The following is a 13137-nucleotide window of genomic DNA, read 5'->3' on the forward strand; positions in this document are numbered from 1 at the left end:
CAGACTATTGATGGGCAGTACCTGTATCAGGAGGTGGAGCAGCTGCTCCTTGGAGAACGGAATGAAGCGCTCACGGTACTGCTGGGCCCAGTCGCGGGGCTCCGTAGGGTTCCACATCTTGCGGTACACCCCCATCTTGTCCGCCAGGGACGACAAAGCCCGGGGGGTCCCAAGAAGCGTGGGCGCCAGGGACCACACTCGGACCCTGGATCCCCAGGTAACCCAGGTCACACGCAACATGGCCAGCCCCCTTTCCCAGAGCCTAAACAGAAACAACCCAAGGTCACTTGGAGGCAGCGCCTCCACACGCCCCGCCCTCCAGGGGCCGTCCCCACCGCAGTTGCATCCCTGGGCTCTCTGGGCCGGGGTTGGTTCGTCCCACCCTGCTCTTTAGGGTAGGTCCCAGATTAGGTCAGCGGTCATAGGGTTTGGGGCATTTTGCAGGCCCGGACACACTGTAGTGGTACAACTGCTCTCTGAGAGCTTGGGCAGCGAGGTGGTTTTCTGGAGTATTGGAAAAGCTCGGAAAAGTTAATTGGGGTGCTGGGCCGCCCACCCAGGGCCATGCGAAGCCCGCCCTTCCCTCACCTTTACCAACGCGCGGCTGTCATTGAGCGTGCCGCGCATGTGCTGGAAAAGGTCCAGGTCCCTGAGGATCGGCTTCAGCAAGCAGTAAAACGCATGCGCAGAGCCTGGGTCTTTGAAACCATTTTCTGCCGAACCCCTATCTCGACTGCGCATGCTTCATTTCTAGTTTCGGGTTTTGGGTGTTTTTTTGTTTGTTTGTTTGTTTTATTTTTAGTGATGCGCATGCGTTCGAGAGGCCTCGAGGCGGGGTTGGGGCCTGGCTCCCGCGCGCCCCTCAACGGCGACCCGCTCAACGTCTGCCGAGGCCACGCCTTTGCTATCGAGTAGGCGGAGAAGGGGGCGGGATTTATCCGAAGCCAATCACCTGTGGAGGACAGAAAAGGCGGGAAGAAGTGGAACTTAAAAAAAGGCTGAGGTGGCGCCTGGACGCACAAGCTGAGGCGGGCAGAAGGAAGAGCGGACCTCCGAGTGCCGAACTTTGGGCTCCGCCCTCGGGGTGGCCCCTTTCCTACGGCGTTCCCTTGGGGGCCTGGCACTCCCGCCCCACTTTCCTGGACGGGAGGCGCCATTCGAAGGTAGCCGTGATGCTCCTCCTGAGGCAGCTGGATGCCGAGGCCCCACACACCAGATGCCAGCCTGAGACAGTGCGCTTTCGTGAGACAGAGCTGAAGCCTAAGCAAATCTCTCATTCTGGGAAATGACCCAAGTCAAGGGTCACCAACTATGCCTGAATGCTTGGGCTTTCCATGGATGCCCCATACCAAGGGGCACCACCCCACCCTGCACACACTCGGGGACCTTAGTCTACAGCCTCCACCAGTGTCCTGACTCCTGGGGCCCCCAACCCCAATACCGCTCACACGCCTCACCCTCTAAGGACCCAGGAGTCCTGTCACCCCACATCACCCCCAATCTGCATTCCCAACTCCCAGGGCCCCTCATCACCAGCTCCTGAGACTCTCAGCAGCCCCTCACCCCACATTTCCAACTTCTAGGACCTGAAGCTGTCCTTTGGCTATGTCTCCATTCCTAGGACCTCCCAAAGGTCCTATCACCCCTATCCCCAGCTCCTTGGACTCCCAGCACTCAGCCCATATTCCTGACTACTGAGAAGAGAAGCATCCCCTTACCCCATGCCCTCTGTTCCTAGTACTCAGTCCATCCCCAGTCCTCAGTAGCCCTCTCACTGTCCTGATTCAGGGGACCATCAGCAGCTGTCTTCACCTTGGCCCCCACCTTGGGCACCCACCCTTTCCTTCACACCAGGTGCTGACTCCTAAGAGGTCTGGGAGCCCACCACTCCATCCAAACCTAGAACGCTGTACCCCACTTCTCTGTACCCTGACTCTAACATCCCTACATGTGTTGTCTTTCAGCAGCCGAGCCTGGAGCACGCCAGCAGTGGTACCCAGCAGGCAGCACCCAACACCTTCCCCAAAGGAGAGCAGCCACCATGCACCTCCCTGAAAGTCTGCAGGACCTGGCAGACAGTGAGGCTGTGCGCTTTTTGAGGAGGCCAAAGAACATCTCTCGGATCTGCGGAGGGGTGAGGCCCTGGAGTCAGGGCATAGAAGATGTCAGTTCTCAGACCCAGGACCCCAGGGAAGGGGTTAATGTCAGCTAGGGAAACAAAAAGGAGCTGAAAACTAGACACCTTTTGCTGAGCACTTGGTAGTGCCACTAGCTGTTTTCAGCACCAGTTGACTCATCATAAGAAAGAATTCCACAAAACTGGGCATGATGGCTCATATCCATAATCCTATTGTATTAGAGACTGAGGCAGAAGGGCTGTCAACCAGTTTGAGGCCAACCTGGTCTACAATGTGAGAAAAAGAAAAAAAAGTGAAAAAAAAAAAAAGAAAAAGAACCATTCTAAGGGGATGCCAAAATAAAAGTAAAAATAATTTCAATAAGAAACAGAATCAGGGGCCCGATAGATAGCTCAGTGGTTAAGAACACTGGCTGCTCTTGCAGAGGACCTGGGTTCAGTTCTTAGCACTCACATGGTAGTTCATAACTATCTGTAATTCCAGTTCCAGGGGATTTGGCTCACTCCTTTGGCCTCCATGGGCACTGCATGTATATGGTATACTTACATACATGCAGGCAAAACACTCATACACATAAAATAAAAAATAAATCTTGGGAAGTGTGGCACATGCCTTTAATCCTAGCACTCAGGAAGCAGAGATAGACAGATCTCTGAGTTCGAGGCCAGCCTGGTCTACATAGGGAGTTCCAGGTCAACCAAGGCTATGTGGTAAGACCCTGTCTCAAAAACCAAAAGAGATTCAGTGGTGGCATATGCCTTTAATCCCACTACTCAGGAGGCAGAGGCAGGCTGATCTCTCTGAGATCAAGGCCAGTGTGGTCTACTGGCAAGTTCCAGGCCAGCTGTGGCTACAGGGAAACCCTGTCTCAAAAAGACAAAAAAAAAAAAAAACAACTTTTTAAAAACAAAATGGGATAAAATCAAGTTTCGAAGACTGTCCAGTGGAGTAGCCACATGGGCTGTTGCAGTTTCAACTCAATTAAAATGGGCTAGTCTGCGGTCAATGTGGCTATATTTCAGGTGCTCAGTAGCTACAAGTGGCTGGTGGCTCTCAAACTGAACAACATGCCAGAAAGTTCTGTTGAATAATATTGATTAAGGCCACCACACAGGAAGAGGCAAGACCATGGCTGAACATGGTTGAAGCTCAGTTCTTTTTTTTTTTTTTGGTCTTTTTGAGACAGGGTCTCCCTGTAGGCCCAGCTGGCCTGGAACTCACTATGTAGACCAGGCTGGCCTTGAACTCACAGAGATCCACCTGCCTCTGCTTCCTGAGTGCTGGGATTAAAGGTGTGTGCCACCACGCCCGGCTTGAAGCTCAGTTCTATGAGATGCCAGGACCCATTCATTTTCCATTTCTCAAGTGATGGTGAGGGAAACAGGCTTAGGTCAGTAAAAAAAAAAAAAAAAAAAAAAAAAAGGCACACACAGATGGGACATAAATATGCCACACAGACCCTAGGCACCAGGTGTGGGTGGTCATTGTGTCAGGCACTGTGCTGAGGCTTACTGTGCATCCTTTAATCCCTGTCACATTCATAAGGAATATGGACACTGGGAGCAAAGCCCTCTTTCAGAGCACACACTGCTCTATAACCTAGGGCCACTCACTGCCTCTCAGTATCAGTACAAGAGGAGTCAGAGCTATGGCTGTGGGGTTCAATCTGCACTGCTTCCTTCTTATTTGTAAGATTTTTTTATAGGTATACATGGGTGTGTGGGTGCATGAGTTTATGTGCACCACGTGTATGCAAATGCTCTTAGAGGCCAGAGAGTCAAATCCCCTGGAACTGGAGTCATAGGTAGTTGTGAGCTGCTTGATGTAGGTGCTGGGTCCTCTCCAAGAGGACACATTCTTAACTGATGAACCATCTCTCCAGTGAGACAAGGTCTTAATTCTGTAGCATAGCCTAAGATGGCCTTAGACATCAGTCTAAGACAGCAGTCCTCAGCTTTGGTCTCCCTGAGTGCTGGGATTATAGATCTGAGCAATCATGCCCAACCAGCCTATACTGCTTCTGTTGTTTGCCCCTGACAAAATTGGAAACTGAGGTCCAAGGATATGATAAGATTTGATCTGTGTTGTGGAAGCAGTTGGATACCATGGACCAAACCCAGAGTCTTTCCCCAGGTTCCCAATCCAGAGTATCTTCTCTCTGCCTTTCTGGAACAAAGACCAGACAGGCCTGGCTTTGAGTCCTGACCTAATCACCTGTTGTCCATATGAGGGGCATACTGCCCCATTTGCAGGGTGTTCCAGGTAAAACTATAGCAATACCACCTTTCTTAGAATAGCCCCTTTTGGCTCAGTAGCTTACATTGTCAGCCTGTCTGTGTGACCTGAGGCAACCTCTCTGATCCTCTGTACCCTCATCTGTACAGAGAGTCCTGCTACCTGGACAGGATTGCTATGAAGAATGGGACAAACTGATGCCTGTACATGCTAATTAGTGAGGGCCTGGCAAGTGCTGAGCTCTCCTTAAATAGCAACTATTGTCACTGGAACAAATTACTGTGACAGAGGAGAGAGATGAGTTTGGGGAACCTGAGATGACAGGGACCGGTGTCACATTGCCCTTCTTGTAGGAAGAAGAATTATGACTACTCACCCCTCCCCACTAGTGCCTCCTCACCTTACCACAACCCTACAACAAGGACACACTGTATAATCCAAGGGGAAACTGAGTCTCTTGAGTTTGAATGACTTACCAAGGTCATCACACAGCTGATAAGGGAGTCAGACTTGGATCTACTCACTGTCTGCAATGCCTGGAAAGGCAGGGTAAACATGAGGGAGACAGGGGCTCAGCTGGTATATCCAAGCAGGAGGAAAGGCAGCCAGCCGTGCCAGACATTGTGGTAACGGACTTTGCCTGTGCTGCCATCCTCCCTCCCTGACTCCTCCTTTCCCCCTGGCCTGGTTCCTTGGTGGAAGACTCTGGGCAGCTGGTATTCTTGGCCTTCTCCATGCTGCCTGCCAGCTGGTGCTTTAACTGATGAGTCTTTGCTCACTCCCTGGGGACAAGCCAGGGATGGTATGGAAGGAGGCTAGACACAAGCTTCAGAGGAACCGGGTCTCCACAGTCAGCTGTTCTTCTCTCCCTGCATCTCCAGTGTCCTGGGCTCCACCATGAGCAAACAGCCCAGGGGCCTGGAAGTCTGGAGCACTGGCCTCAACCCCACCCCAGAGCAGCTGAACTTGAGGAGCCATTTCCTATCCCTGGAAAAATCCTAGGAGCTGCCATTGTCCTGAGCACTTACTACTATGCCACTCCTCATCTTTGCAGGATAAACACAGTGGGAAACTGAGGTTCCAGGGACTGAATGACCTGCCCAAGCCCATCTTGGCAGAATCAGACAAATGTGGCTCTTTGACCCATTCTGTAATGGCCTGTGAAAACAAGTGAATTGATAAAACCTTTCTTGGTACAAAGTTCCAAGGAGGTAGTATATATAAAATGAATGTGGACTGAGAAGTTTTTGATGTGCTCTCCTATCCTCTTCCTGACTTTGCCTCATACAAGCAGTGTAAGACACTGACTTCTTAGTTCCCAGACCATCTTACACCCTTCCTTACCAGTTGAGCTGAGGATCAGATGAGACCATGGACTTGACCATAAAGTGATTGGCAAAAAAGAGGGACTAATTATTATGGTTATAAAGCAATTAAAGCAGAGCAGAGCCGAAGGTGGGCAGGGCAGGGCAATTTAGGGTCAACCCTTTGTCTCATACCCTCACACTGAAGGGCACAGCTAGAGCAAGAAGGAGTCAGAGTCACTCTTCACACATTTGCTGAGACCCAGCCTACACTGGTGTAGACACACACACACACACACACACACAGATTTTTGTCCCCAGGAGTTCAAATTTTCAATTTCCCCTTTCCCTTCTGCACAACCCCATTGCTGACTCTGCCACATTCCATCAATCACCAGGTCCAGTTTTACATCCAGAATATCCTAAATTCCCCAGAGCTCTGGCCTCCCTGTCAACCTGTTCTCAGGTCTGTGAGTCTCTGTCTGGAGAAGCCCTCCTCCTTCCAGTCCATCAGCCACAAGACCCCAAAGGACTTCTCTAGTCCCCAGGTCTACTGGTCCCAGCGATTCTCTGCTCAGAACTTTTCTATGCGTGTAGAAATTCAAATGAGAATTTTAACTTTCACATCCCTTGAGTCCTGATGTTGAGGACTCTGAGGGTTGGCTCTTACCTACTTCTCCAAGCTTCACCTCATTGGACACCTCAAGACCTCCTGTCCCAGAAAGAGTCTGGATCTATAACATCTGACTTTTGTATGTGTTTCCTGGAATGCCCTTCTTGTGTCTGCCTGAAAAATTCCATAGTTTTGGGGGATTTGTTGTTGCTGATTTGTTTTTGAGACAAGGTCTCATGTAGTCCAAACTCACTATATAGCTAAGGCTGATCCTAACCTCCTGATGTTCTTGCCTCCATTTCCCAAGTGCTGGAATTATAGGTATGCACCAGCAAAAGTACTTTTTTTTTCTTTTTTGTCTTTTTTGACATCTGTAGCCCCAGCTGGAACTCACTATGTAAACCAGCCTGGCCTCATTCTCAGAGATCCACCACCTGTCTCTGTCTCCCTAGTGATGGGATTAAAGGCATACACCACCATGCCCAGTTAAAACTCCTCTTCTTTAAGGTCCAGTTCAGATACCATTTTATTACTTCCTAAATACAGTCCCACAAACTTTGGTTCCCATTGAAACTATTGTCCAATCCATACTGTTCTCCATACTGACTCATACCCTCCAACCATTCCCACACAACCTGATGGCTCTGTCCACACTGAAAACAGCCTGCCCTGCCCTACTTTGCTCACAGCCCTTCCATGGCTTCCTGTTGTCCTCCAAACAACAGTCCCATTGCTCAATCCTTCTCACCCAGTAACACTCCACATAGAAAGCCCCCGAGCCTCCACTCCCTACCAGCAGATACACAGGCTCCTTCTGTGCCCAGCATAAGACTTGCCACATTGCAGTGTGACTGAGGCTTCAACTTTTCATGGATTTACACTGATAGGAGTCCCTGTCCTCAAGGCTAGATCCATCATGGGCAGTGAAAGGCGAAGAGCCAGACTGCTGGGGTCCAACTTGAAGCTTGGCTGCTCACCAGCTGATGAGTTCAGTCAGTTCCTTATCCTCTGTGTGCTTCAGATTTATTATCAGAAAAGTGCCTCTGTCATAGCGTGGTTGTTACCAACACTATAGTGGGGCAGTTACCAAGGCAGCACTGTATTGTTGTTTTTCAAAAGTCCTGGAAAAAAAAAAAATGGATTTGGTGGTGCATGCCTTTAGTCTCAGCATTTGGGAGGCAGAGGCAGATAGACCTCTGAATTCAAGGTCAGCCAAGGATATATAATGAAACCCTCTCTCAAAATAGATATTTAATTATTTATATTTTATACGTATGACTGTTTTGATTGCATATATGTAAGTGCACCCAAGTGTACAATGCCCACGGAGGTCAGTAGAGGGCATCAGAGTCCCTGGAACTGGAGTTACAGATGGTCATTAGCTGCCATGTGGGTGCTGGGAACCAAAACTGGGTCCTGAGTAAGAGCAGCCAAACCATTTTTCCAGCCTCAGTAAAATATTTTTAAAATATTTTTTATTACTTTTTTTAACTTTTAAAAAATTATTTATTTATTTATTTATTTATTTATTTTATGTGTACGCGTGTATTGCCTGCATGTAGGTAAGTGCACCCGTGTAGTGAAATGCCTGTGGAGGTCAGAAGAGGCTGTTGGATCCCCTGGGACTGGAGTTACGGACAGTTGTTAGCAGCCATGTGGGTTCTGCGAGAACAACCAGTGTTCTTAAACGCTGAGCCATCTCTCCAGCCCCATTTTTTATTATTTTTATGTGTATGAGTGTATTGTCTGCATGTATGTAAGTGCACCCATGTCGTGAAATGCCTGAAGAGGTGAGAAGAGGGCGTCAGATCCCCTGGAACTGGAGTTAGGGATGGTTTGTTAGCCACTATGTGGGTGCTGGGAATTGAACCCAAGTTCACTGCAAGAGCAGCCAGTGCTCTTAACCAACTGAGCCATCTCTCCAGCCCCCAAATCTTTTTTTTTTTGTAATGAATTAACCCAGCACTTAGGAGACAGAGGTAGGTGGATCTCTCTGAGTTCAAGGCCAGCCTGGTGTACATAATGAGTTCCAGGCCATCCAGGACTACATAGTGAGATCCTGTCTCAAAAACATATATATATATATATATAATTTGTGCGTGCATGCATGTGTGTGTGTGCACATCACAGCTCATATTTGGATATCAGAGCACAATATATATATATGAATAGAAATTGATGATGATCTGGAAGGGGAGAGGAGGAGGAGGAAGTTATAGGCAGAGAAAAGAACTAGGAGAGGGATACCTCTTACTCAGCTTTCTATGCTCTAGATGGTTTACTAAGCATGTCCTGTGGGTGGTAGCAAGAGAGTGTGGAGCAGAGCAGGGGTGACTGAAGGAGGACGAAGTTAGCTGAGGCAGGAGGGTCTCAGGGGTCAAGCTGATGGGCTGGGACTCAGTCCTTTGGGAGCCTTATGGGGCTATAGGCAGAGAAGGTGGAGAAGAGACAGCAGGCTCAGGCTGGGAAACAGGAAAGGGGGGAACAGAATGCCTGGTGCCCAACATGTTCACCAGAGGGAAAGTGAAGCTTGTGGGAGACACTGAGGTCCACTCTGTCTCGGAATCCACAGGTCTTCTCCCTGGTCATCTTCTCCTCTCTGCTGACGGATGGCTACCAGAACAAGACAGAGTCTTCTCAACTTCACTGTGTCCTCAATAGCAACCACATGGCCTGTAGCTTCTCTATAGGAGCCAGCTTCCTGTCCTTCCTCAGCTGCTTGGTCTTCCTCGCCCTAGATGCCCAAGAGAGCTGCATCACTGGCACCCGCTTCAAGACAGCCTTCCAGCTCTTGGACTTCATCTTGGATGGTGAGTCCCAGGGAACCTTGGAGAGCTGTCCTGCTCACAGCCTTCCCAGACACCCAGGGCCTCACAGTCCTGCGCCACCCTCCTACCCTGTGCCTGAAAGTCTACCTACTGTGAGGGTCTGACCCTGTGTTTCTTCCAGACCCTTCATAGCAGTTCTTCCTTCCTGTCCCCTCGTTGCCTCTAGAAGCTGTCCAAGCTGTCTGCCTTTTCCGTCACATTCATTCCCCTGGCTCACTAAACACTTCCTGAAAAACTAGCTTGTGTCAAGACTGGACTTCAGCACCCTTTGCTCTGTGGGCTTTTTTTGTTTGTTTGTTTGTTTTGGGGGTTTTTTTTGGTCTTTTTGAGGCAGGGTTTGTGGGCTTTTTTAAAAGCCCTCAGTGTAAGCTGTCATGAAGACTCAGCCTTGCAGGGGTTTCTAAGAGTGAAATGATTTAAAGGGGTCCTGTAGTCATGTGAACATATGCTGAGTGTTTCCTAGTGTCAGGAAGGCCATCAAGGCACATGCCTCCTCTCCTCTAGCCCTCAACTACCCTAGGGTTAAGTCCTGCTCATCTCGAAGAAAACTGAGGCTGAAGTAGTCATGTGACTGGACCACACTTCTGCCCTGTGAGTGACAAGTCTTGTGCTTCAAAACATAGTCCAAACTCTGAAGTCATGCCACACTTGTATAAACCTTACTCACAGCAAGTGCTGAATAAATGCCCATTCTTTATCCCCAGACCCTCAACCCTCTTCAGACTACTCCTCCTCCCCTCTCCAATGCTTATTCCCAGCACCTCAGGGCCAGAGGTCCTTGAAGGCTAGATAGTGTGTCTATCAGAGAGCCCTTTGTGCAGTAGGAAAGTGCTGGCCCAATGTCCCCAACACAAGACCACCTAAGTATGCCTCCTGAGCTTGTGAGATCTGGCTGGCCCACAGAGAACTGAGTTCCTTTCAGATTCTGATGAATTGAAGTCAAAGCAACCACATGTGACTGGATACAGAAGCTCATCTCCAGCAGTTAGCTTTGAAGGGCACATGCGGGATTTGGGGTTGCACTAGGGAGATGTCATATAAGAACCCCCAGCTCATAACCTCATCCTTCTCATCCTTGGCACACCCTGCCCCTCATTCCCTGACGCCCCCCACCCCAAACATGCTCTCCCAGCTCTCTTTTCTTCTTGCTCCTACAGTCCTCTGGGCAGGTGTCTGGTTTGTGGCCGTCTGCTTCCTAGCCAGCCAGTGGCAGCATTCAAAGTCCAAGCACTTCCTCTTGGGGAATAGCAGCGCCAAGGCAGCCATTGCCTTTGCCTTCTTCTCCATCCCTGTCTGGGTGAGGACAAGCCCTGGCCCCATGGCAGGGTGGGATGGGGTAGGGAGCATGCACTCAGTGATTACCGCCAGGGATATTTCTGGGCCTCTTGCTGGTCTCCTCTAAGCCCACCATCCTCCAGCATCTCCCTCCTGGATACTATTGGGCAGTGAGCAGCCATCCATCCATTGCACACCCCCAACCCCCAGGCCAGTCCCTGGGGCTTCTTGCCTGCCCCAGCCAGCCTACAGCCTGCCCTTTCCTGTCTACAGATATTCCAGGCCTATCTGGCCTTCCAGGACCTCCAAAACGAGACTCCAGTCCCCTACAAGCGCTCCCTGGATGAGGGTGGTGTAGTATTAAACACCCTCTCACCACCATCCTCCACTAGCCTTGCCAACCCACCTACCATGTGCCCCAACAGCCTGAGTTACACCAGCTCAGCCCTGTCTCCCTACCTGACTACTCAAAAGGCCCCTCGCCTTACTATGATACCAGACAACTAACCAGCTTTATCTATATCAGTAAAGAGCTCTTTTTCCTCCTGAGGGGTTTCTGAACTACCCTGTCCTCTGTCTGTTCCTCTCATCCCTTAAGTGGTGAGTGAAGGGGCCTCTGCAGCAGGTCATGTTTCTGTGCTAGCCCCAGGTAGCCCTGCCAAGTCACCTATGCCTTGAATCCACATTAGCCTTGAGAAGGAAGCACAGGGCCTCATGCTACAACTGAGGCTGAGATTCAGAGAGAAAAAGCATCAAAGTGCCAGTGAGAAATGGGACTGTGGCAAACCCAGCAGCCCAAATTCTTTACTCCCCATAGTGGCAAAGCACTCAACAGAACCATGTACATAGCAAAAGGATGTCTGTGAATGAGATTCAGGAGTGCTGTGTCTTCAAAAGCATCAAAGTCTATCCTGGGGAAGAAGCAATGGTTTCCACACTAGACTCCCAGGGTTGCCAAGCACATAGCTCCTAAGGGAGTGGCAGGAGTAGGGCCTTGTCCTTGCCTCCAGTGTTGAGGCCTGGAATACACAAACCTGCTCACAGCCACGTTGAGAAAAGAAAACAAATTAAGTCAATTTTAATATATTTTATTTAACCTAATATATCCAAACTGCTCGTTTCAACATATAATCAATGTAAAAATTTAAATTTTTTTTAAATTTATTATTTTATGTGTATGCATGTATTGCCTACATGTAGGTAAGTGCACCTGTGTCATGCAATGCCCACAGAGGTCAGAAAAGGCTGTCAGATCCCCTGGGACCGGAGTTGGACAGTTGTTAGCTGCCATGTGCGTGCTGGGAACTGAACCTGAGTCCTCTGCAAGAGCAGCCACTACTCTTAACTGCTAAGCCATCCCTCCAGCCCCTGGATATCTTCTTGCTGTTGTTAGCCATCTGTTGTATGTTTTGTTAAAATGTGAAATTAGCACGTAACAGATTAAAAAACAATGTAGGGGGCTGGGGCTGCAGCTCAGCTGACAGAAGATTGCCTGGTGTGCATGAAGCCCTGGATTTGATCCTCAGCATTACATGATAGTGTACACCTGTAACTTCAGCTCTCAGAAGGTAGGAGCAAGAGGAATAGAAATTCATCCTCAATATTCAGGGATTTGAGGCCAGCCTGGGATACATGTGACCCAGCCTCAAAACAAAATAACAAATTACAGGACTGGAGAGATGGCTCAGCCATTAAGAGCATGCACTTTTCTTCCAGAGGACTGAGTTCAATTCCCAGCAACCACATCAGGTGACTAACCACCACCTATAATTCCAGCTCCTGGGGAATCCAATGCCTCTGGCTTCTGCAGGCACCTTCACTCACATACACATATCCGCACACAGACACAGACATATACACATAATTAAAAATCAAAATCTTGGGGCTGGAGAGATGGCTTAGTGGTTAAGAGCACTGACTGCTCTTGCAGAGGACCTGGGTTTGATTCCCAGCACTCACCATACAAACCGTCCTTAACTCCAGTTCCAGGGGGATCCAATGCCCTCTTCTGACCTCCGTGGCATTGCATGACATGGGTGCACTCACATACATGCAGGCAATACACTCATTTACAAACTTAACAGATATGTTGTAGGGTCAAATTTAGGCTTCAGCAGTCCCTTTGGGAGGCTTCCTGTGTGTCAGGCCATATTCAGTTCTGTAGCCTTAAAAAACACACATACATGCCGGGTATGGTGGTGGCGCATGCCTTATAATCCCAGCACTCGGGAGGCAGAGGCAGGTGAATCCCTGTGAGTTCCAGGACAGCCAGGGCTACAGGGAGACCCTGTCTCAAAAAGACCAAAAGCCACACACATAGCATAGTCCCCCTATGGAATGAGATAAAACAGCAAAGGAAACACTCTGACCTGGGAAATGAGGCCTAAGCATTTCACCACTGTCAGATGATGGTCTGGGACATGTCTTGTAATTTCTCTGAGCACAAGTTATATGGACCACACAGATTTAGATGAATTGGTTGTCAAACCATGTTCAAAGAGACACCTCAAGGCTGAGCAGTCAGGGACCCACCCACAGCTCTGTATCTGTGATTGCCCTATCAGGCTTCTGGACAAAACTCTCCTAAACAGAAGGTCCCACTGAAAGTGAAACACCACACAGAAAGTTAAACATGTGGCTCTAGAGCCAGGAAGCTCAGCAATGAGCCCTATCTCTGCCATTCATCCTCCTATGCCTCAGTTCCCTCACTTGTGAAGTATTCCCTCCTTAGGGGAGCTGAGGGC

The 13137-nt window shown here is 49.4% G+C and overlaps 2 protein-coding genes across 9 annotated transcripts in view; one reads left to right on the forward strand and one right to left on the reverse strand.

Moving 5' to 3' along the window:
• The window catches only part of Tmem143 (transmembrane protein 143), a 26844-nt gene extending 26110 nt beyond the window's left edge, over positions 1 to 734 (reverse strand). For 4 of the 5 annotated variants that reach the window (XM_017801125.2, XM_008844975.3, XM_017801126.2 and 1 more), the window contains exons 1-2: positions 589 to 730; positions 22 to 262 (exon numbers count right to left, since the gene is read on the reverse strand). In XM_017801125.2, coding sequence (XP_017656614.1) covers positions 22 to 240 — 219 coding nt within the window. In that variant the 5' untranslated portion in view covers positions 241 to 262; positions 589 to 730. Of the gene's footprint in view, positions 1 to 21; positions 263 to 588 lie in introns of all 5 variants that reach the window. The other variant, XM_029569284.1, reaches the window with a different exon arrangement.
• Syngr4 (synaptogyrin 4) lies at positions 91 to 10900 on the forward strand. Of its 4 annotated transcripts, none has more exons than XM_008844974.2 (6): positions 91 to 217; positions 803 to 1242; positions 1965 to 2134; positions 8863 to 9100; positions 10276 to 10415; positions 10667 to 10900. In XM_008844974.2, exons 2-6 carry the CDS (start codon positions 1173 to 1175, stop codon positions 10898 to 10900), a joined length of 852 nt encoding a protein of 283 aa, XP_008843196.1. In that variant the 5' UTR covers positions 91 to 217; positions 803 to 1172. The 4 variants fall into 4 exon arrangements, with proteins under 4 accessions (XP_008843196.1, XP_029425145.1, XP_029425146.1 ...); XM_029569285.1 differs by having other exon boundaries at positions 803 to 1163; XM_029569286.1 differs by having other exon boundaries at positions 803 to 1163; positions 1968 to 2134.
• Positions 10901 to 13137: the final 2237 nt, after the last annotated feature.

Source organism: Nannospalax galili, unplaced genomic scaffold, assembly GCF_000622305.1.
Source record: "Nannospalax galili isolate Female #2095 unplaced genomic scaffold, S.galili_v1.0 scaffold960, whole genome shotgun sequence".
Classification (NCBI taxonomy): domain Eukaryota; kingdom Metazoa; phylum Chordata; class Mammalia; order Rodentia; family Spalacidae; genus Nannospalax; species Nannospalax galili.

Excerpts from the sequence above, each read along its gene's own strand:
- Syngr4 (XM_008844974.2), top strand. The coding sequence starts at position 1,173 with ATGCTCCTCCTGAGGCAGCTGGATGCCGAGGCCCCACACACCAGATGC. Across the intron at positions 2,135-8,862 it reads TCTCTCGGATCTGCGGAGGG|GTCTTCTCCCTGGTCATCTT; the intron begins GTGAGGCCCTGG and ends CGGAATCCACAG. Across the intron at positions 10,416-10,666 it reads TCTTCTCCATCCCTGTCTGG|ATATTCCAGGCCTATCTGGC; the intron begins GTGAGGACAAGC and ends TCCTGTCTACAG.